The sequence below is a fragment of the Hyaena hyaena genome, unplaced genomic scaffold (assembly GCF_003009895.1).
Source record: "Hyaena hyaena isolate Hyena2069 unplaced genomic scaffold, ASM300989v1 scaffold_674, whole genome shotgun sequence".
NCBI classification, from domain to species: domain Eukaryota; kingdom Metazoa; phylum Chordata; class Mammalia; order Carnivora; family Hyaenidae; genus Hyaena; species Hyaena hyaena.
The window spans coordinates 949,674-974,334 of record NW_024081309.1 but is presented as its reverse complement, the minus strand read 5'-3'; the positions used below and the strand labels follow the sequence as shown (position 1 = coordinate 974,334).

Genomic DNA, 24,661 nt, shown 5'->3' with positions numbered 1-24,661 from the left:
GTGATATGATTCTTCATAGATTATTATGAATTTGGGCAAAGCCATAAACATTTTAGTTTATTGAAATTTGAAGTCTTTTATTAAGAATTTCAGATTGTGATGTCCAAATCTATCGGGATGTCAGAATCCAATTAGAAAACACTGGCTCTGTCACGAGCGCCCACATGCTCGTCCCTGAGTGGCCCTCCTCTGTCTCTTGACCCCAAGGACCACCCTCTATCTACATCATCGAAGCCAAGGGGTCAATCTACTCTTCTTCCTCTTCTTCACCCACTCCATGAAATCCATCACCATATCTGGCTGGTTTTACCTCATAGATAGGCTCTCAAATGTGTCATTTCCCAATTTCTCTCCAGGATTACTACCACCAGGGTTAAAGTCCAAATCTTCTTTTAACAGCTTCAATTAATATTACTGCAATAGTTTTTCAGATGGTCACAACTGCCAGGTTTAGCCCTTTGACAACTCTTCCTTAAAATTCACCCTTAATCTCATGGTCAGAGAGATCCATCCAAAATGCAGACAAGATCTCCCTTCCTTCACACTTCTACTCTAGCAACCCTGCACTATACTCTTTCTCTCACACACCACGAATCTTTGCTCATGATTTCATGAAGGCTTCAAATGCCTTTCCCACCCTTCTTCACCATCATTAGCCATCACTGTGTTTTGGTTTGGGCTCTTCTCCTCCAGGAAGCCTGAGCACTGGGGCTTCAATTGCACTCTGTGAGTACCACTAGTCCAGTCTCTCTCACATCCCATTCGACTATGATTTTAGCAATCGTGTCCTACTCATGTTTGTACCTCTAGCACATACCACAAAGCCAGCCCAGAAAGGCACTTACTACATGCACACTGAATCGTTTAAAAAAGAGAAAAAGTAGGGAAGAGGCATTGATGCTCAAGTAAAACCCCCCAGAAAAACTTGGTTTTGACAATTATCCATTTAGAATTGACCATGCTTTAAAATATTTCTTAGGGGCACCTGAATGACTCAGTCCGTTAAGCATCCAACTCTTGATTTCACCTCAGGTCATAATCTCATGGTTCGGGAGATCAAGGCCCATATTGGGCTCTGTGCTGACAGCATGGAGCCTGCTTGGAATTCTCTCTCTCCCTCTCTCTCTTCTCCCCACCCCCACACATTCTGTCTCAAAATAAACAAACATTAAAAAAATCAATTTTAAAATATTTCTTGGACTCCAAATATGTTAACTATAGCTTAGAATACAGCCAAGATTAAAACAACAAACCTAAGATTATTGACTACTGAAAAACATTATGCTATATGGACAACCATATGCCTATCCTAAATTGGCAATCATTCTTTTGATGAGGTATCATGGAATGTCTTTATTCTGCTTGCCTCAAAAAATATCAAACACCAGTTGTGCTACTAAGTAATAACCAGAAAATAACACTGATTTTATACTTGAGAATACTATATGAACTTCTCCAGATTTGTCTACAAAACCTGTGCTCCTTGAGATTTTGCTCAGATTGCTTTTTTTATTCAAGTTCTTGGAGGATCGTGGTCTAATTCTTTTTCATGAAACAGTGTTTCAGACATAGGTTCCTTCTGAATTTATTTCTCTTTAATCCTTCATCACAACATACTTTTACTCACAGGAATTATAGCACTAACAAAATCCTGAAGGAAACTGCATGTGCCTGAATTGTCACATAGTAAGACTGCCTACAATATGGTAAAATTGCCCTTTTTTTTACTTGCCTAGAGAAAAAAGTGATAAATGATTAAGACACGATACTGAAAGTAGAAAGCTCTTTACTTATCATTACTCTGCTTCTTACTGGTTGTTTGACTTTTACTAAGTAACTTAATCTCTCCCGGCTCAGTTTCCTATTCTTTACAATGGGCACTTAAAGTTGCTCAAGGGGCATGCCTGGGTGCCTCTGACTCTTGATTTTGGCTCAGGTCATGATTTCACAGTTGATGAGATGGAGCCTTGCATTGGGCTCTGTGCTGTCAGCACAGAACCTGCTTAGAATTCTCTTTCTCCCTCTCTCTCTCTCTCTCTCTACCTCTCCTCTGCTCTCTCTCTCTCTAATAATAAATAAATAAACTTTTTTTAAAAAGTTGCTCAGGAATGCAGTAAGGTAAAATGCTGAGAGTTGTTATGGGCAGTACCTATTTAGGTATCAATCATTATGTCTACTTTTTACTACTATAATGAAAAAGTGTTGCATTCCCTTCTGGCTGGCATCAAATGTAAGCTTTGAGGTAATACCTGTCTGAGCGTGCTCCCTCCAGGCTGTATCGCAGGTAATTCATACCATCCAGGAACTGGCTGCTAGGTAGAGAGTCATCACCTAGCTCTTTCAGATCCTCAGGCCTCAGGTATTCTCCTCCATCACCCGTCATTGTGTCATCACCTTGAAGCAACCAGCAAAAGATGGAGAAAATCATCTGTCGAATGTAACAGTAACTACAAAATATAATGACTGCGAAAAACATCAACATGACAGCACTGACACCACCGAAATGCCGCACACCAAAGAAAACAGACACATGCAATTAAAAAGTGCTAAAACTTGGAGAAACAATATTTGACCCATTTTTCTGTTGCTTACCAAGAAGAAATAATTACCTGAACTCTAATTCTCTTAATATCAGTCAGTTCCGTGTATTCATTTCTTTATCACCATAGCTGGTTTATAGCTTATATTATTTGAGTTAGTACAATATGTAGACTACTTAACCCTTACGTGTAGTTTCAATCATTTTGTACATAATGCCCAGCATTAACAGTCTCTTCATCTCATTGGCAATATGGCACGATGAGCGTGGAGCCTGCTTAAGGTTCTCTCTCCCTCCCTCCTCCCTTCTCCCCTGCTCACCCTCTTTCTCTCTCCAAAAAAAAAAAAAAAAGCCAAAAAGATCAGAAGAGAGAGAGATCACTTTAGGATGGTGTGGTGGGTTCAGCAGTGTCCTCCCCAAAATTTCATTTCATGCCATTTGGAACCTGAGGATATCACCTTATTTGGAGATAGGTCCTTTATAGATGTAAGTTAAGGACTGAGATAAGATCATAGCGGATAAATCCAACATGAGTGTTCTTATAAGAGACCGAGAGACTCAGAGGAGAATGCCATGTAAAAGTAGAGGTCGGAGTGATGTGTCTACAAGCCAAGGAGTGAACACCAAGGATCAGTGACAGCTACTAGAAGTTGGAAGAGACAAGAAAGACCCTACTATGGAGCCATGGAAGGTTAATATGTCCCACCATAAACTTTTCACTCCCAGAACTGTGAGAGAATAGATTTGAGCCCCTAAGTTTGTAACAATTTCTTGTGGTATTCCTGGGAAATTCCAGTGAAGCTGGTGAAGGAATCACTGAAGAAAGAATCGGAGCTGTTTATTTGTTTGGGCTCAGTTTTCATGGGCAGAGATTGATAGCACTTCAGGCGAGAGGCTCATGTGTAAGGGGTCATGGCGGGCAGTAAAAACAGTATGAATGCAAGAGTAATATGCATTACTTACTTAGAGAATACTATGTGGGATAACTTGGCACTAGCACACATTCATGTTGTGCTAGTGAGCATGTGAGCAATGGCAAAAAGTCTGGAAAGTGTCTGAACATAGTGATAAAATCAAGAAGCTCAGACATTTTATTATAGGTCTTGTGGGATTTATCTGTTCCTACTATTCCCCCTTCTTGTACAACTGGTAGATTTTTACATAAAAGTGCTTTTATGAGTCAAATAAGTTGGGTTCCCCTTTGTTTATTTCTGGGGGGGGAAATTTTAAGATCAATTCTAAGAATTGGTTTACCAAAACACAGGTTTTGTCTGGTTTGGCTATAAGCCTAAATTATTTCCAGAAAAATGTATGTGAGTTTCTTTAACATTTGGGAAAACTAAGTCTACTCTTCTTTATGAAAAAGTGAAGGGAATAGTTGGATGCAGACTCTCATATAAAAGGAAGACGTGAACAGCCTCACAAAGTGTCAAGTTTTCACAGCAAAAGCATGTCCAAAGGAGGTAAGAGATGGAGCCTCCACACTGCATTGTAACACTTGCCATTCTGGAGTTCTCTGGATTATTATTAATACACATCATTCCAGAGAGCCAATGGAGAAGTTTGTACAGACCATCCAAACACAAATCTTTGAATATATGGGCAAAACAATTTTTTAACTAAAAAAAAGGGAACAAATCTTTGAGTATATGGGACACATGAGTCGCATTTATACAGGTATTTTAGTTATGTAAGTGTTATCACCCCTAAGCCCCACCATGTAACTTATTGCGTGGAGCTGAGTCAGCAAAGGCAGGGATCAGCTCTTGATCCTATGAAGATGTAGAGGATTACTCTCACTGCTGTGTTTTAGTCTGTACTGTACAATGCTCTCAGACTGAATTCCCATTTCCATCTTTTCCTCCCATTTGTCTGCCATTTTGCTCCACCAGGACTTATTTATAATATGACTGAGCTATTATAATAGCTTTCACTGGGCTTACTTTCTCCATCCAGCACTTAATGGCTGTGTGCTGTTGAGGTGACTACTTAATGTGCTTAAGTCTTAGTCTTCTCATGTTCAGGTGAGCCCTTCCTCACCTGAAAAACAATGAGGCAAAATCCATGGCCCATCTCATGTAGATGCCATGGGGATTAAAAGAGGTAATGCACCTGGCATTGCAGATGTTTAGCAAATGTTTTCTCTTCCATCAAATATCTCCTTCCTTCCAATTTCTTCTGAATACACTCCTTTTAGTGTATCACTGCTGGCTTAATCTTTGCAAAGATCAGACTTAATTATTTTACTCATGAATCAAAATTTTTAATATATCCCCATTTCCCAGAATTTTCAGTTAAGAATTCAACCATTCCATAGCTGCTCCTAAATAATTTTAAGAGTTACTCTTTCTTTATTCCTAGCTACCTTAATAAATCATATAACTATCAATTTCACATATTTTAATCATAACGGAAACATATCTTCATCCAAAACTGTATGAAGCACAACCAGTCAAGTCATCGAACTTAGTTTTAACAGGCTCATGCTAGTTAAATGTCACCTTATCAAATAATTATTTTTTTCTCTAAATTTGTATTCTTTTTCTTTTAATGTTTTTTATTTATTTCTAGGAGAGAGTGAGAGAGACAGCGTGAGCAGGGGAGGGTCAGAGAGAGAGGGAGTCACAGACTGAAACAGACTCCAGGCTCTGAGCTGGCAGTCAGCACAGAGCCCGACACGGGGCTTGAACCCACGAACCGCGAGATCATGACCTAAGCGAAAGTCGGACGCTTAACCGACTAAGCTACCCAGGCGCCCCTCTAAATCTGTATTCTAACAAGAAAACTAGTTTTGGGGAAATATTTCTATAATGCTCAGTAGATAATTATAGGTCTCAACAACAGTAGCAAAATCATTAGTAGTATAAGCAGTTTATGGCTTTAAGCTTCTAAGTTAAAATCCACACGCTCACATGCACACATTCACAACTCTATCCATATTAGACATGCTTTTTCAAAAGAAACAGGTTAGTATTAGGCACCTAGATTTAAATATTAAGCAAGTTGCTTCTATCCAGTTAAGAAAAATTAAAAGCAAAGAAAAGCTTTCACTTCAATCCCTTCTTCTAAAGATACCTGAATCACTAAGTGCTTCCCCATCAACAAGGTTGTCACCGAACTGTTTAAAAGCTGTTAAGAAAGATGACCCCACATAACAAAATATGATGTGCATATATGGAGGCTGAAAATTAGCTGGCAAGTATTAGGATGGAACACAAAATTATTGTAATATTTGGAACTGCCAGGTTTGGCAATTATTGATTTATTTATAATAGTACAGTGACAAAACATCTGCTCATTCTTGTCATAAGGTCTTACAAAAGCTGGCGTATGTCAGTGTCTATTACCAGTAGGTGAATAAACTGGTTCCAAATAACATCTCGAGTAAAGTTTTACTTGATGGTTCTATCTTGAAGAGCCTGAAAATCTCCTTCTACTATTTCTCAGTAAAAGCAGTTAATATTAAGACTAGTACTATTCTCTATGGCAGTAATTTTTCAGACATTTACATTTGACCGAAAGCTGTACTACTGAGATTTGGTTACATACTTCATTACACACTTCATTAGCTGTGTGCATAATTTTTTGGCGGCAGGTAATTTTCTTGCAGGAAAGTCAGCTGCTCTAACTGAAGTGGAGGTAGAGAGTGACACAGTGTACAGTCCAATGTCCCATCCTCCTATGAGGCAGACCCTGGCGCTCCTTTTAAAGCATTCCCTTCTCAAACTTTGAAACCCGCTGCCTTGGATACTTTTTCTCAACTCTAAACCTAGACAGGACATATTTTATGACTTAATCAAATTCTTATGTTGAATTAGTATGACTTACTAATTGTAACCTGATCTAAGCCTCCTTTCCTCTGGACTTAAAATATATTCTGTTCATTTGAACCAACCAGAAACAGAGATTTTGAGAGAGTATACTTTAAGGTCTTTATGCATAATTTTAATAAATGTATTTTAACATAATGAAAACATATATTAATCATAGCTTTATTATCAGGTAGATTTTTTTTAACAGTCGGGTAATTTCCAGTGTCTTTCCACTTTTCCAGTCCTGTCACTTAGTAACACATTAAAGATAATACCCACTGAAAAAAGTAGACTAATCGCTATCCTCTCTTCCCCAAGTGGCAAAAGTCGATGTTTTGAAACAAATGTAGAAAAGTGATTTTGAATGTTAAGGTGCTGTCACTCACACCTATTGCACTGGCTCTGTCCCTGAGAAAAAGTATGGTTTGCTTATCTTCGTGTAAGAAAGTGACAGAGGTCACAGAGACCGAATAAAAGTCTTACCCTCTTCATCAGAAACATCAAGAACTTCAGTCATCGTCTCAGGAACATTTAGCTTGTGTTTTTCCGTAATAGTCTAGAAAGAAAAAAAAAATCATTAATACTCAAGTTAAAAGCCAAAAAAAAGAGCAAAAGAATCACAGAGGAGGTCACATGGACAGCCTCAGCAAGCCATCTGTCCCTGAGCATTTCATCTTCCCATATGTATGTTTTGGAAGCTAATTCTCTTATTCTCTTTCATGAAAATTCCTTTGTTCTTTCTGAAGATATAGGATCACTGACTCCAGTGAAGTTGTACAAGAGGAAGTTCATTATTTTGTGTACCCATTTGAAAATAAATTCTTCAACAATGGCATTAATAGTTACTCATATTGAGAAAGCAGATTGAGGTTTTCAGGGCTTCCCTAAAACACACTGAGTGATGTCTCCAGAAAAGCTTTAAAAAGAAGCAATGAACATATGTAATTTATTAAAAACAAAGCCATTGGAAAAGAAGTTGTAAACAATGTGAAAGACAAACTGGGCAGAAAATTTGATGCAGGTCTTCTGGGACCAGAGGATCGACAGTAGAGAGTCAATCACCCTCAAGCTATTTCATCAGTCTGCAATTCTGGTTTGCTGCTTAGTTGCCTTCCACAAAAGCACTCCAGAGCTGTCAAAAAAAGCCACTGCCTTCCATTCCTGATATGTGATGTAAGGTTAAGAGACCAGGTTCTGGAGACTGGCTACCTGCGTTCAAATTCTGACTTTGCCATTTAGTAGCTATGAGGCTTAACAAGTTCCCTTATTTCTCTGTGCCTCAATTTCTTCAACTGTAAAACATGGATGATGATACTAGTTCATAAAATCGTTATGAAGATTAAGTGAAATAATATAAATAAGAGCCCTAAGAACAGGGCTTGGAATATGTTAGACTCAAATATCAGCAGGCATAACATCATTATTATAATTGTAATTCAATATTAAACTCATCTTAAAACTGAAGAGCCTCTGAACTTTTTAGTCATTCAAGGCAGTCGAGAAATATTCAGAAAGCCTACTGCATACCAGGCACTGTTTCAGACACCAAGGATACCACAGTGGTAAAAAAAAAAAAAAAAAGACAAAAATCCAAATTTTTTTAGATCATGACTTTAAATATCACCTAAAGACAGTCAAGTCTGAAGCTCATATCTCTAGTGTCTGCACTGAAAATGTATTAAATACATTGCCATTTTTACAGGAACTCTAAAACTAAATCTCAAAATGTTTCATTAAAGCCACTAAAATACAATAATAAACAGCTTGTCTCAGGATTTTAAGCTCTGCTACACAAATAACAGACTTGTTTTAATGACTGCAATGATCCTATTGCCAGCTATTTTCTTTTCCAAAGCAGTAGAGAACTTTAAATACGTTTAAAAGGAAATTTGACTAATTTATTATTAGATCTATATATTAGATATATTCACACATACGTGTATATCTGCGGGTCTAGAGGGACTGAGTAAATCACAATGTGATACTACATACCCTTTCAGTAGTTCTGTATCTCCTCAGAGAGAAAGCAAGACACAATGGCTCAGAAGACCCAGGTATTGTAGAAAGGAGAGGCAGGAAGACCTGTTTTCTCACTCCATGTGACAGCCATGTTCACAGGTAACGTTTTCTTATACCTCTAAGGTTTTCCATATATTCTTTCCTCTATCAGAAACATTCTTCTCTCTCTTTTCATGGCTCATATTAGATGTAACTTCCATGGAGAAACATTCCCCGCTCTCTGATGAATTTTTTTTTTTTTTTTTTTAACTGCGACTATCTGCTGCTACGGACTGTTACAACACGGTAACTACTACATCATACACACTGTATGTGCCTTATCTGCTCCCACATAAGAGGTAGGTCATTAAAGATATGATTGCTTCCACAGAATGCAAAATATAGTTAACTCCTTCTCAAGTAGTGCACTGAATAAGTCAAGGATACAAAATTATGCAAAATATATTTAAAATCCACATAACAACTAAACAGACTTTCTTTTGGGTGACAAAAGTCTCATGGGTGACAAAATAAGTCTCATGTCATCCTGATGAAGGCACAGTTGAAGATTCAACTATTAAATTCAGCTTCCTTGCATGCTGCATGTGATGTTTAAATAATTCCATAACGTCTTAGTCACCAAAAACAAACTAAACTTGAGGAAAGGCAAAAGCATCCATTCAAAATTCTAGATAATAACAAGTGGCCGATAAATATTTGTTAAATGAGCAAACTTAAGAAGACTATCATTTACTTATTTTAATATTAGTTTATAAATGTAACATGAATAAATTAAAACCTATGTTTTATATCAAAGGTTTTCAACTCCAGCTGCTAATTAAAATTACAGAAAATTTTAAAACACTGTCACTTGGATCCCATTACAGAACAATTAAATAAGAATCCCTGAGGGCCCAGCTATGAGTATGTTTATTTTTTATTATTTTTTAAGTTTATTTATTTTGACAGAAATCGAGAGAGAGAACATGTGATTGAGCAGGAGAGAGAGAAAGAGAGAGAGAGAGAGAGAGAGAGAGGATCCCAAGCAAGCTTTGCAATCATAACACAGAGCCTGATGGGGGTGGGGAGGGCTCTATCTTACAAACTGTGAGATTAGCAGTTGAAATCAACATGGACCTTGAGGGTGTTATGCTGAGCAAAATAAGTCAGGCAGAGAAGGACAGACACCATATGTTTGCACATATAGGTGGAGGAAGCTAACAGAGGACCATGGGGGAGAAGGGGAAAAATAGTTGGGGAGAGGGAGGGAGGCAAACCATGAGAGACTCTTGAATGCTGAGAACAAAGTGAGGGATGATGGGGGTGGGGAGGAGAAGGGAGGTGATGGGCATGGAGGAGGGCACTTTTCGGGATGAGCACTGGGTGTTAAATGGAAATCAACTTGACAATAAACTATTTAAGAGAATAATTAAAAAAAAAAGAGTCAGAGCTCAACTGACTAAGCCACCCAGATGCCCCAATTATTAGTATTTTTAAAAAGCTGTTTAGATGGGTCTCTTGTGAGCTCAAATTGGAACCCATTTGGAAAAGTATATAAATTGCAGAAAGTGATTTGCATTTAAAATATAGGAAACAGACAGTGACATCCTATTAAATTATGATATTCTATTAATTTTTTAATAAGCTCCTCAGTGTAAATGATTCAAAAATGTGAAGGGATATCTACTGTATTAGACTACACCAGAAAGTTTATTTTGCAGAAATGTTCTAGAGTATTTGCCCTTCAGAGGCCACATTCCACAAGAGGATGCTTCTGTATTTGAAAATAAGTGATGGAAATATTTTTTAAATGACAGAGCTAAATTGCCTGATATTCTTAGTTTGTATCTTCAGACACTGAAAATAGGACTATATTTTCTTTGAATTTCTAAGGGTGGAAATAGCTTTGCTATAGTTTGGTCGTTGAATACTATCAAAGTTATTATCAGAAAATATATGTGGCAATCAAAAAATAACACAGTCATCACATTGGTCATAGCTTTTTTTCTGTAAATATAGTAAAAATGCCCTCTACATGCAATGTAGTAAATACACAGTAGGCATTTGTTCCTGATACAGTGCTTGACCTTCAGAAGGCCATCAATAAATACATGTTGAATGGATGATAAATAAGTCTTCGTCTTTATGAGTAATATTATAAGAAATGAATACATATTTCCCCTTTAAAAAGAAGTGTCCTTTGAAAACTTGACTATCAAAACATAAATACAAGGTTTTATACAAATGTATCTGAATAGTGCATAGAAAACAAGGATATAATTAAATGATCATGGGCATCTCCTCCTGCTATAGAATCTAAGATTCTGTAGTCAAGATTAGAAACCACTCCAAAGTTAAAATGGTGCACGATGCACAAATTTAATACTATGTAATTAAATTAGATAATATGGCAATATAAACAGGATATGAGAGACGGAAGGCTTAACAATGAGTTTTTAATATTTACTATGATGTGGGAAAGATGTAAAAAATAAAATGGGGGTCTTTAAGATGCTATTTTGTGAAAAATAGATAATATCTGGTTCGTTTTAAGCAAAAGAAAGTGTGCTTAACTGACCTCTACTTAGCCCACATCCCTCGTCGACCATTTCCTGTGTATCACATACTCACCAAGGCACCAGAGCATGAGTGATCGTGGCTAGTATGCCACTTTCTAATGCCCACACACAATGGCTCCCATCAGTAGAGCTGCAGGCTAACTTTGGTTTTGTTCCCAAACCTATTTATACAATTGTACATGTTAACAGAATGTCTGTAATCATTTCAATAGTATGTAAATAAAATTTTTCTATATAGACTAATGAAAATGGCTTGAAAATCTCAACATAGGTGAGTCACCAAAATAAGTGCTATTCAATTAGGTGTGGTTGAGACAATTGTATAGCAGATTAGGGAAAAAGAAGTATGTCAAAAGTTTAAAAAGATTTTGCACTTCAGTATAGTGTTGCTTTAAGATAATATACAGGTAAATACTATCAAGATATAGATATAGGATATATACACAAATAGAATATAGTATGTCATAATGTTGATTTTTGCGCAAGAATGATCATTTAGCCTTCTTCTCGTCAATGGACCTATATTCAAGAAAAAGATCTTGATTCTGCCTCAAAAGGTATCAGATAACTTCGCATGCATTTATCGCATCACTATGGCTATGATTCCTGTCTGAAATGACTTGCAGCATCAGATAAGATTTAGGACACTGCCTCTTTACATTTCCTTAATTGCTTGTCAAAAATCTCCCCATTGTTTAAATGATAATGTAAATATAACGTCAATTTTACTTTAGTAGCTTATTCGGTAATTTATGATGGCATTGTTATTTTAGTAGCTGAATCAGTAATTTATGGCCTACACATCAGTGATTACATGCAACTTAAAACATGATCATTTTTGAAATTATGTAAATAACACAAATAATCGATGACAGCTGATCAATAAATAGAGGGATGAGTCATATAGCTCAGTGTTCCAAACTGCGTTAGGTAATTAAGCTTGTTGGCTTCTGATGCCAGAAATGTGTCCCCCACACTCGAATGTCCATTCCGGCAAACACGCAATGATTGTAATCCTGGGAGAATGCTAAACCGTCTCATATCCCCTGCTGGGTCTTACAAAGTAAAGTTAGAAAAGCAAAGGTTAAGGAAACAAACCACAACTCCAAAATGTCTCAGAAGTTTCTGAAGCAGTGGCTTCTCCCTTACAGACTGCCGACTTACTCTTCTCTCTACACAATGACTTTATTCATACTTTGGGGTAAAGAACTCGGGAAGGAGGATTAGCATGGGAAACTTTCTTTCATGGAAGAGAACTCACATGGCTGCTCAAATGGCACATCGTATGAATCCACTTATGTGAAATTTGTACATTAGTTGTGTAACTGTAATTCGACTATTACACTTGAATGGTAGTAACATTAAATTTAATCTTATCAAATTTACATAATTATTAAATGCTCTCTTGTGCTATTTGCCTATTCATCAGTGAGTGGTTCTAAATTCTCCTTAGTGAATCTGCAGATTTTAGAAAATAATACAGAATATGATACCTCCATGAAAATCAACAAAGAGCACCATTTAAGTGGATTGTTTTTAATAGGAAATTAGGTGAAAAAACTTCTTAAAAAATTTTTTTAATGTTTATTTTTGAAGGAGAGAGAGACAGAGCGTGAGCAGGGGAAGATCACTGAGAGGGGGAGACAACAGAATCCGAAGCAGGCTTCTAGGCTCTGAACTGTCAGCACAGAGCCTGACACAAGGCTCGAACTTATAAACTGTGAGATCATGACCTGAGCTGAAGTCAGATGCTTAAGTGACTGAGCCACCCAGAGGCCCCTAGGCGAAAACACTTTTTTCACAAAATTCATGTTAAGTTACTTTTAGTAACATCAAGATCAGTTATGTCAGAATGATTAGGAACATGGTCATTAGAATCTGCAACCTAAATTTGAATCCTAGATCTACACTCAATGCCTGCCATATCTGTAATCACTAAATATTAACTTTTTAGTATCATTAAAATTATCACGGTAACATGTAACAACGTTTCACATAACAATATGCTAAAAAAAAAAAAAATGAATGAAAATCTCCTCCTAAAGAGAAGAAGCGCAAAGTAAGAAGGCTCACATAATACACAGGAATAAGTTCATATTTTCAATCCTTAACTCCAAATTTCACTTCACAAAACAATAAAACTCACAATTCTTTTTTTTTAGAATCAATCTTTTTTTTAAAAATAGTTTATTTCAAGTTGGTTTCAATATAACACCCAGTGCTCATCCCAAGTGCCCTCCTCCATGCCCATCACTCCCGTGCCCCTCTTCTCTACCCCCATCAGCCCTCAGTTTGTTCTCAGCATTCAAGAGTCTCTCATGGTAAAACTCACAATTCTAAGAGCAGAATACAATACTGAGAAGCAGAAAGCAAAAATAGGGCAGCATCAAAACATGTTACCAATAACATTACCCATTTAGATAAAGTGGGTACTTGTGTAGTAAATGTAGGCAATGGCTTCTTATCCCAACTAAAAACAAACATGCTATTACATTTTACATTTGTTTGTTGGCTTTTTACCCAGAAACTTGATTTCTAAGTGTAGTGGTTTTTATTGGGGAAATGCTCAGCAAGGAGCATAAAGAATCAGTTACCAGAAAAGATAAAAAGCTCGCAGACAGCTCTAAGAGTAGTTTCTGTACTCCACTAGAGCTTCGTGTGGTAGAGGTATGACCACATGCCTAATTTCTGAAAGGTATCTGAACTTTGCTTAGCGATAGTATTTAGCAAGCTAATTGCTTCTCTTTTCAAATATATAACTTTAGAGTTAAAATCATTTACTCTAAGTAATATTTATGAGCCTAGAATCTCTTTGAAACCAGGCAGGTAAGTTCCAAAGTTCTGTTGATGTTAAAGAAGAATTTATGTTCTTACAAAACATATGTCTCATTCTCCACTCTCATTAGGCTCTAAGCTGCTAGTTGGTGTAGGAGGGGTGGGGTGGTGGTGGTGGTGGTAGTGGTAATGTTTTCACCACTGACGACTCCTCAGTACTCAGTACAGACCCCAGAGCATATTTTATATCTAATAAATATGAAAAAGTGAATTACTTAATGGGTGGAAAAGCTGATCAACTAGCAAAAAAGAAAAAAAAAACAACAAAAAGAGCGAGCAAGCTTGCCATCTAGTGGTCATTTGATAAAAATGTATGTATGTGCGCGACAACCAGAGCATGGAAAAGCTAACAAAGTTGACAGAAAACAGGACTTCTAAGAATTGTTGTACTTTGCCACTAAAGCCTTTAGTTAGCTGTGACTTATACATTGTTTCAAAGATGCCAAATAAAGACACATATTAAAGGACCCTAATATGACGATTTCCCTGGTATGAAAAATTATCCCTTACGAAAAAGCCATTAAGATTCAGCCACATATAGCAATTGAGAAGTAGAGGGATAGGAAGTGATAAGACTTGTTTTTCTCCTATATAAGTTATTGATGCTATACTGAAATCTTAAAAAAATATATATTGTGGTACACTAGCCGAAGGTTTGAAGATTCTGCTAGAGAAGACAAGCAGTACTATTCTCTCCCATCTAAATTCAGCCTGTGCCTTGCAGTTCATTAATAAATCATATTCCACTCCATTTAAAATTTCGCATCAAATAAACTGTATTCCATCTTCTTCAATGTCGACAGGGGCTTGGTGTCAATCTGAAAAATGAAATTCCATGTCTATCTAAAGGAACAAGTGTTCTAAAACTCTATACGCATCATTCTTAGCTCAAGACATCTGCTAGAACCCCATTCAGGGTTTTGTGTGTGTGTGTGTTGATTCATGATCTTATTGTTCCAAAGAACGTCTAATGGTCTACTGTCGCTGTATTTTTCTATTTTAAACAGAGAAATTAAAGAGCTGTTATTCTTAGGGTTCATGCTTAAGAAAAAAATGTTAAGTAAGTGCAAAGGGAAGAGCACTTCCACTTCCAGCTGTGAGTCTCCCTCTTCCGAGGCCTCTTGTAAGCCATGCTCCAACTGAACAGTAAGAGAGCCTTACAACTCACTATTACCACAGCCTTCACTCCGCCAGAGTTCCTCTGGCAAAGGGTGGGGATGATCACCACTTCTTCTACAGAATCAGCAGTCGTATTCAAAGCAATAAAAAAAAAAAATTAAGCATCTACTCTGTCATGATGCAGATATAGTTTACCTACTAAGTACAATCAATTTTCTTTTTCAATAAACAATCAGAAATAAGAAGAAAGTGAGGATGAGTTGTTCTCAAGGGAATGCATTTGATCCGGTCATGAGCCCAGCATCTGGAGGATGAGGATCTTTCCAGAGGCTGGAGGGACCTCATGGCTAAGATCAGAAGTTTGCTGCAGCGTGTCCTACTACTGCGCCCGGAGTAGGTGTCACACCCAACTACAGGGAAAGGGCAGCGCAGCCAAGTGACAAAGAAGTCAGTCGGGGGTGGGGGGGGGGAAGGGAACTAAATATAATAAAATTATGTTTACATTTTATACAGGTTGATGTTAACTAGAGGAAGCTAAAACCCCTGTATTCATCGTGTAAACGTATTTCTTACATCTGCGCACTTCTACGTTCTATAATATATTCACCAAAAGAAGTTCAAAACTAAAAGCTCAACACGTTTTATAAGTGAAAGTGTGGCTTACAACCCAACACAATGGAGCCAAAGCCCATCAGTTCCTTTTACTCACCGTGGTGGTGGTGGTGACCTCCTCTGTTACAACCTTCAGTGTGTCGACCACGGAGATGTAGCCCAGACGCTTAGCAATCGCCAAGGCAGTGTTGCCATTCTGAAGACAGTGAAAAAGAGAAAGAGTGAGAACTGAGAGGGAGGATTGCGCTGTGAGCCAATGAGCTCACCGGCTGCTCCGCGTGAGCCAGCATTTCCTTCCAAAACAAGGCTCAGCTTAGGAAAATCACTAGTTTTTACCATTACAGCTGAATCTCTTTGTAACTTCTTTAGACTATAGCCCAGGTCACCATGGTAACACAACAAGCTGCATCTGCCTGCTCTTCTAATAAGAAGCACTTGACGCTTTAACCCTAAGGTTGTCAAACATCCCTACAGAGAGTGCACTCTGTTTAGGAAAGTACCTCTTGAACGGAGAAAGACGCCTCCAAAAATTATGAGCAAGTATCAAATATTCTTACTCCTCATCAGAGGTCAGGCCATCTGCGGCAGGTAAGATGTTACCGCGGGGACCTCAGTAACCTATTTAGCTACAGCTGTGCACAAAGCTCGCGGTGCAGCAAAATAAACGCGAGCCAGCAACTCGGGCTCCAGCCCAGGCCACTGGGGATCCCGGTTTGTTTAATTGCACCGCTTAGTTTACATTTCAATGGCTCCGCGTCCTGAAGAGCTTTGTCTAAGCCAACAGCCTGGAAAACTGTGCTCCCTTAAGAAGGCCGGGCGGGAGGGGCGGACTCGCGCTCCCATCTGAGCGCCAGCTGTAAGCAGAGCACGTTCCAGCAGCCTAGACGCAGGGCCCCACTCCCCCGAGAGAGAGCCGGCCGGGCCGACGGCTCTGCCTCCCCGGAAGCGCTGCCGGAGAAGCCACGCCGATTTCTGGAAAGGCTTTCCAGAAATCCCGGGCTTTCCAGAGTGCGGGGGTTTATCGAAGGGGGATGTGTCTGAACTCAGCTCAGACAAGGGGCCGCCAGGGCGGGAGAGGAGGAGGAGGAAGCAGCCGCCGCCGCCGCCGCAGCAGCAGCAGCAGCAGCGTGGCGAGGGGCAGCCGGCGCCGGCCTTACCGCGGTCGTGGCGTTGGGCTTGGCGCCGTGCTGCAGCAGGACGTTGATGATGTGCGTGTGGCCCTGCTGGGCGGCCTGGTGCAAAGGCGTGTAGCCGTTCTGTTGGTGACGGTGGCCGCGGACCCAGCACAGATTTGCAGCAGGAGAAGGAAAACTAGGTTAGCCTTCATTTTGAATTTCTTAGTCTTATTTACAGCAATCCCACCGAGAATGCCTTTTATTTGGAGCTCAGGATCACCACCAACCCATTTCTCAGCAGCAGACACTCCCTCTCACCTTATGGTCTGCTAAACAAAGAGACAAGACTAGCTTATGAAATAGACTAACAAACTCCAAATTATAGCTATTATTGTATTTTAGCTAATTAGTATTAAAAGTGGGTGTGCTGAGAGATTTCTGATGACAAAAGAACATTATCACAATGATTTCTTCCCTAGGGAAAAAGAGTAAAATGTTTTCACAGAAAGTTGCACAGGATATTTTCAGAGGCCACTGCTTGTTTGTCATGACTTTTCTAATACTCTTTGAGCCAGCTTTAGGGATTCGAAATCAAAGAAAGCAAGTCAAACTCCTCTATTCCTTTCAGAGAGCTGCTTCGGTCAAAGAAGAACATACTTAGAGAATGGAAGATTTCATTGAAAGCTGAGTGGCCCACTTGCAATAAAAAATGAATTTAAAACTTGGGTTCTTCTTAACATTCTGGTCTAAACTTCCACATGGATGAAAGTTCTGTGATCCATGATTTGTGAGGAATTGCTGGGGAGCTTAGTGGGAAGCCAGTCTTGCTCAAAACCCTAGCGGGTGGCAAGTATGGTGCAGGTTGGTTGCATATTCACATTAATTAAACAAAGGGCACCAGAATCCTTCAAGGCACAACAAAGCATTAATACTTATTACTCACTGAACATTCCATCTTGTGCCAGATACCAGACCTTATACTTGTCTTTTAATCTTTATCATCATCCTAAAAATGAAGGTGCTTGGTATACAGTCGGTGTCCCATAAATAATGAGTGACTGAGTGAATAAATGATTCAATGAATGAATAATTTTCCGTGTCAGAGGTGATGAAGTGTAAAACAACAGTTAAATCATTTCTTTGCGATCATTCTAGGTTCAGAACCTGTATCGATCATGATGGCCAATGGCTATCAGACTACATTTTTTATTATCTACCTGCCTCATCCTGATAAAATTTCATCTATATTTTTGAGACCCCGTTGTCTCGGTTCCAAGTTCTGAGTAGCCCACTCATACCATGAACTTGTAGGAACATATATCCTTTGATCTAGTGTCACTGCTGCCTCGTGACCAATACTACTTGTCTCTGCATGAAGTGTCTGTCTGTATGCACCAGGTGCCACATGATTCCTTCTATGCTTTTGCTGTGACCTTTCCATCCACGAGGAGGCCCCCACATGTGTGAGAGTCCATCAGTCTGGAACATCATCAGCCCTGCCATGTTTGCCATGCATCCCTGCAATGGGATCGCCCCAGGCGGCCTGGACATATAACCTATTGCAGGGACTCGGAGAGACCTACTGCTATTGCAGGGACTCTGACCTCAAATAATTCATGGACCTCTGAGAAGCAAAGTCAGTGATATTTTTTCCTGGAAATTCTTCCTTTCCGTTGTGTTTACAAACGTTCTACCAACCAAATTGAGTTCACCTCTTCAGTACCAACCAAGTTAATTCATTCAGCAAGCATTTACTAACCACATGCTATGTTCTAAATAGGAGACGCTGTGCTTACGTAAATTAATAATGTCAGAGTAACATTCTTGCCCCCAAGAGCTCACCTTTTACAAATCCTCAATGGACACCATGGCCAGAACAATATCTCCTGGGCCTGATTTCATTTAACCTTTCCCTGAAGCTTCTGGTGCATGAGTATATTTGCTAGGGAAGTCTGGAGCAACTCAAAAACTTTTACATGAACATTGATGGCAGCTTATCCACAGTCTTGGGCCCATTCTGCTAGGAGCTCGCAACTCAATTCTACCAACTTCTCACATATCTCAAAACCCTTCTAACCTTTCATTTTCTCATTTACAACGTGGAAATGGCCAAGGTTTCAAGGCTGGTGAAGGATCAAATGTGTAACTTTGTGTAACTTTTCTTTAATTTATCTAAAGTTATATAAAAATGCTAAGAAACATTATTTTCTTTCTCGTTGAAGAGCTCTACGATCTTTGCATTATATTTTATAATGAAAATTTCCTTTTGCATGCTGAAGTTCTAAACCCTCTTTGCAAATTGATCTTATAATTACCTCGAGCTGACGTTATAGGGTGTCATTTTAATTTTAAGCAACTAATAGTCCCATAAAACAGGTTCATTTTTCTAAATTCTTATACCAAATCATGAATGAGGGGAAAGGCAATACAATATGTTTACATTTTCACAGCAACGAAACAAATTTTTAATAACCATAGTTACATGAGTGTGAGGTAGAAAACATAAATCCTTTCCCAAAAATGCCATTTGGGGGGCACCTGGGTGGCTCAGTTGGTTGAGCGTCTGACTTTGGCTCAGGTCATGATCTCATGGTTTGTGGGTTCAAGCCCCCCATTGGGCTCTGTGCTGACAGCTAGCTCAGAGCCTGGAGCCTGTTTCAGATTCTGTGCCTCCCTCTCCCTCTGACCCTCCCCTGCTCACGCTCTCTCTCTTTCTCTCTCTCAGAAATAAATTTAAAAAAAAAAAACATTAAAAAAAACCAAAAATGCCATCCTGTGCGAAAAAAATTCTGAAGTGTTTATTAAAAGAACATCTTTGATTTATTTATCTATCTACTTTTCAGAAGACGTATTAAAAGATATATTTCCAAAAGCAAGTCAAATCCACAGAGTTCAGGAGTCCAATTTTTAAAAACTTGAGAAGTTAAAATGAGATTTTTCTCTCAACCAAATGTCTATGTGAATGTATATCAGACCGCAGGTGGGTAAATCGTGTTATCTAGACAATATGTCTGGCTTGTAAATATTATTTCAACATTCATACACTTAACAAAAGTCTACAGTAACTGTCTTCAGGTTCCACCAAAGTCTCACTGCATAGCTGCATTTATTCCTTTCAGGAGAAGACCTGGGCTCCAACAAGAATGTCTGTCCCGGGGACACTTGGGTAGCTCAGTCGGTTGAGTATCTGACTTCAGCTCACCATTACTGAATTTGAGCATCAGGCTTGCTGCTGTCTGTGCAGAGCCCACTTTGGAGCCTCTGTCCCCATCTCTCTCTGCTCCTACCACGCTCACTCGCTCTCGCTCTCTCTCTCAAAAATGAATAAATATTTAAAACAACAACAACAACAAACAACAACAATGTCTTTCCTATATGCTGATGTGTGATCTGACTCAGCAGAAACGGGGTTGGGTGCTAATGCCCAGGAATTCATCTCTGAGCTTTTAAATGATCTCTAAGCACAATTTCATGAGAAGTCTAGAACTGCTCAGAATCTAGGGGGTAGCTGTTCCTGCCAGAGTCAGATGAGAAGTTTTAAATATCAACAGAGGTAGTTATGATTTTTAAAATAACTTTTTTTTAAATTTTTAACGTTTTTATTTTTTATTGAGAGACCAAAGAGAGACAGAGCATGAACATGGGAGGGGCAGAGAGACACAGAATCTGAAGCAGGCTCCAGGCTCTGAGCCGTCAGCACAGAGCCCAACGCAGGGCTCAAACTCACAAACCACAAGATGATGACCTGAGCCGAAGTTAGATGCTTAACCGACTGAGCCACCCAGGCGCCCCTAAAATAACTATTTTTAATTCATTTATAAATATGCTTATGTATAGACGATTGTGTTTCTGCTTCTAAGAGGATATAAAAAGACTAACTTCAAAACTTATGTTTTTAATTATTAGCAACCTTGAATGATGACTTTGAAAACTCTTGAATGGGCTCACACTAATTTAGTTGAGCCCCCTCATATAGGTGCAATAAAGCGTTTCTGATATATAAACTTAAATGAACAGACATGTAATTAGGTATTTCTTTGGACCAAAGAACCTGGAGCTGCAAGTTATATGATGCCTTATTGCAGTAGCTCTATTTTTCACTTCTCTTTCCCTTGAAACAATTTGAGTGCCCTGAAGTGTGGTGTTATGTTCCACCTTGCTTTGCTGAGTAGGACCTTGCAGTTGCCACTGGACAAAACATCTGGGCTCAAGTCTGCTCTGCATTATCCTTGACAACTTCCAACCCAGGCCTTACACATCACTGCTTCACTAAGCATTACCACGTGATAGTCCAAATGTGACAGAATTGGTGGGATCAGTGGGGATGTAAAGTGGCGCAACCACTATGGAAAACAGTATGGAAGTTCCTCAAAAAATTAAAAACAGAACCACCACATGGTCTAGCAATTCCACTTCTGGGTATTTATCAAGAAATAAAACATGAACTCAAAAAGATATCTGCACCCCTGTGTTCACTGCAGCTTTATATATAATAGCTATTATATGCAGCAACCTAAGTGCCCATCAATGGATGAATGAAGAAAGAAATAAATGTGCACGCATGCGCGCACACACACACACACACAATGTAAATCATTCAGTCGTAAAAATGAATGAAATCTTGATATTTACGACAATATAGATGGACCTGGAGGGCATCATGCTAAATGAAGTAAGTTAGAAAAAGACAAATACTATATGACTTCACTTATGTGTGGAATCTAAACAAAACAAAATCCGGACTCATAGATAAAGAGAACAGATTAATGGTTGCTAGAGGCAGGCAGTGGGGAGTTGGGAGAAACGAGTGAAAGTTATCACAGGTTAAAATACATTTTTAAGTGAAAGAAAATGTATTTAAACTTTACATGATATTGAGTGTCCTGTGTTCAGCTATCTCCTCTATAGTTAGAAGGAGAGATCCTTCCCTCAAGGGTGAAGAAGAGGTGATCAGAACATACTCAAGCTTTTATCATGCATCACCAATAAAAACACACAGATTTAGAAATATGCGTGCTCACTTCGGCAGCACATTTACTAGAAATATGTACTACTAACAAAAATGTTTTACATGCACATTTAAAGGGGAAACACTATTGCTATTTACAGGACATAGTAATCAAAATGTTCAAGTACTTGGAGAAATCATTATGAAAGTTGTAGTTTAAGGACAGATAAGATTTAAATAAGTAAAAGACAGCATCTTAGGAGAGGAAAAGACTAGGAAAATATTGTTGGGAGAAAGTGAAGCACTAATAGGCCAGTTTAGTTGTAGGGAAGTTATGAGGTGGTCGTCTGGCAACTTACATTAGTTCAGGTCACATTATAGAGGCTTGGCAACATGGAAAAAGATGGCTAGGTCAGAGACCCCTCAGGAGAAAGAAACAGAGAACTCCAGAGAAGGATTTGATAGCATGGAATTAAATGTCAGGTAGGAGACTGAATGATGACTGGTAAGATTTCAGGTACAGTGGATTGATATTAATGACCTAGATCGAGGTAGAAAAGCATTATACCATAGCTTTGAGAGCTTTGGCCCTGAGGCAGACTGTCTGAGTATGAATTCCAACTCTTCCAGTATATACTCTGTGACCTTAGATAAGTTATTTAAACTCACAGTGTAAAATAGAGTTAGGAATAGAATCTGACTATGAGTTTATTAACGGATCAAATGACTTAGTATAAAGTTATATATAATACATATGTGACTCATAGCATGCATTTAATGAATATTAGTTTAAAAATTTTTTTAATGAAAGGCACAGGGTCTAGGCTGCCTGTCTATATATTTTCATGTGGAAAGAGGGAATGACAGGAAGGGGGGGCCAAAGCCTTGAAATGACATGAAGAATCAGCCAGAATATCAAAGTGTTCTAGCAGGCTTTTATTGTATTCTGTGGTAAATTGTTAACTGGCTAGGAGCTACTTTAGCTCTATAATATAGTAGTTCTGAAGTTAACCTACATGGCTGTCAAAGGTTATGCGAATGAAAAGTCTCAAACAATTGTACAAAACTAAATTGCTTACTCAAAATCACTTCAGAAGAACTAAAAAGAAAACAATACATTTGTAGCTATGGTGAGCTGGTGAAGTGTTCACAGGGCGGAAGCTTTTTGCTTATAGAAAATAAAAATCAGTACAAGTATTTTACCTTGGTTTTGGCATTGACATTTGCACCCTGCTTCAGAAGAAAGTTGACCATTTTCACATTTCCATAGTGACAGGCCACAATTAAAGGAGTGTAACCAAGCTAAAATAAATAAACACATAAATAAATAAGTACTCTTAGTGGCTAATACTCAAAGGGAGAGGGGTTAGGTAGAATTTCAGTTATGGTATGATGGGTAAAAATTCTATTCCATTGTACACATATTATTTAGCAGACACAAATGCGGATTGAAGCAGATCTTGGAGCACAAGGAACTTCACACCAACGAAGGAAATCAGACATGTGTGTGACTTTATCTGACAAAGGCCTGAGAGAGACACAAATAACTGAATCCAAAAACAGAGATGAGAGATGGAGTCTGATAGCAGGATGTTGAAGAGATGCATGAAAACTGTAGCTTAGGTGGGCTTGGAAAGCTTAATGGCATAGAGAAGGAAAAGCCATTTTAAGACCAAGGGCTTGGAGGCAAGTAAGTACAGGAAAAAAACAGCAAGTCATTTGGACTGGCAGAAGCAACAAGGGAGAGAGGGTAGACTTAAGCCAGCAAATTTAGAACCCTTTTTTAAAGAGTCCTGATATCATGATCTCCACTTAGAATTGATTCCAGCAAAGTGGAGAACCATTATAGATTTGTGAAGAAAAGAGAGTCATAATGAATTCAGAACAGACTTTTGAGGAGATGGGCTTGGACTTGGGTGACCTAAATGGGGGCTACTGGGAGTCGTCCAGGTCAGAATGTGTCACAATATAGAACGTGATTCGCTTTACCTTTGTGTGAGCATCCTGGTCCGCCCCATGCTTAGTAAGAATGTCAGCAACATTGACTTTATCTTCCTGAGCTGCGAGGTGTAAAGATGTGAGTCCACTCTGTAGAGAGAATGGAAGCAAATTTGAAGAAGAAGAATATATATTTCATCATCTATTTTGTCATGTCTTTTTAAAAAATCCTAGAAAATTGATAGTGTCTCCCTAGAACCTGCAACTTTTGATATCTAAGACAAACCCTCCAAGTTAATACGTCTTTCCATTTAAGACCTGTTCTCTAAGTTAATCAACACTTCCAACAACAAATTACATTTTCTACATTTGGGCACTTATAATGTGAGACTTAAAAATAACTCAGCTAATAAGCTTCCAAGACAACATTCATTTCAAATCCATCTGTGCCACCTACTGAAATTATTTACTCCCTTAAATAATCAATCATCAACCCACTTCTACCTTATAACTGTAGCAATACTCTATATTTTCATCAATAAAATATCTCAATGTAAAAAGTGTACCAAGTTATAGGAAATGAGTTGAGAATGGTTTTCTCCAGCACCCAAGGGTAGTATACTATCTTGGAGGTTCCTCTAAATGCTAAATAGAAAGTGACCCCATCATTTATTTATAGCACCATAATTCGGCCAGCTTTATGTAAAATGTTTGGCATATACACATCAAGTGAATATTTTGGTTAATTGTACATGCAGTTAAAGTACAGCTATAAGTTAATACAAGATGAAAGCATAAAGAAAGGAGAGGGAAAAAGCGGTTTATTCAGTCAATGCCACAATCTAGCAGCCTCACTACATGTGCAAGCAGTTTCCAAGAAAAACTGACATTAACAGAGTACCTTTAAAACCTAAATCATTTGTGTGTTTATCAGGTGTTGTCTGAGTACCTTTCATATGCCAAGAAGTGTTCTAGGTATTTGAATATATCAGTGAACTAAAGTTTCTGCCCTCTATGCTAGTTAATAGTATATTCATACCATATGTCTCTCTCCCCTACTATTGCTCAGATACCTAGTATATTCATCCTCTTCCTGTACATTCTGGAGTTGGCAACACATCCCCTCTCCCCCCCCACTCCCACTCCTGCTCTCCCAATTCACGTCC

The 24,661-nt window shown here is 38.6% G+C and overlaps 1 protein-coding gene across 2 annotated transcripts in view; it reads right to left on the bottom strand.

The window, feature by feature from the left end:
* Window positions 1-24,661, bottom strand: part of ANK2 (ankyrin 2) — a 232,677-nt gene that overhangs the window by 69,625 nt on the left and 138,391 nt on the right. For both annotated transcript variants that reach the window (XM_039217257.1, XM_039217258.1), the window contains 7 exons: window positions 23,547-23,645; window positions 22,761-22,859; window positions 16,652-16,750; window positions 15,592-15,690; window positions 6,835-6,907; window positions 5,615-5,668; window positions 2,250-2,394 (listed from right to left, as the gene is read on the bottom strand). In XM_039217257.1, coding sequence (XP_039073188.1) covers window positions 2,250-2,394; window positions 5,615-5,668; window positions 6,835-6,907; window positions 15,592-15,690; window positions 16,652-16,750; window positions 22,761-22,859; window positions 23,547-23,645 — 668 coding nt within the window. The remainder of the gene's footprint in view (window positions 1-2,249; window positions 2,395-5,614; window positions 5,669-6,834; window positions 6,908-15,591; window positions 15,691-16,651; window positions 16,751-22,760; window positions 22,860-23,546; window positions 23,646-24,661) is intronic.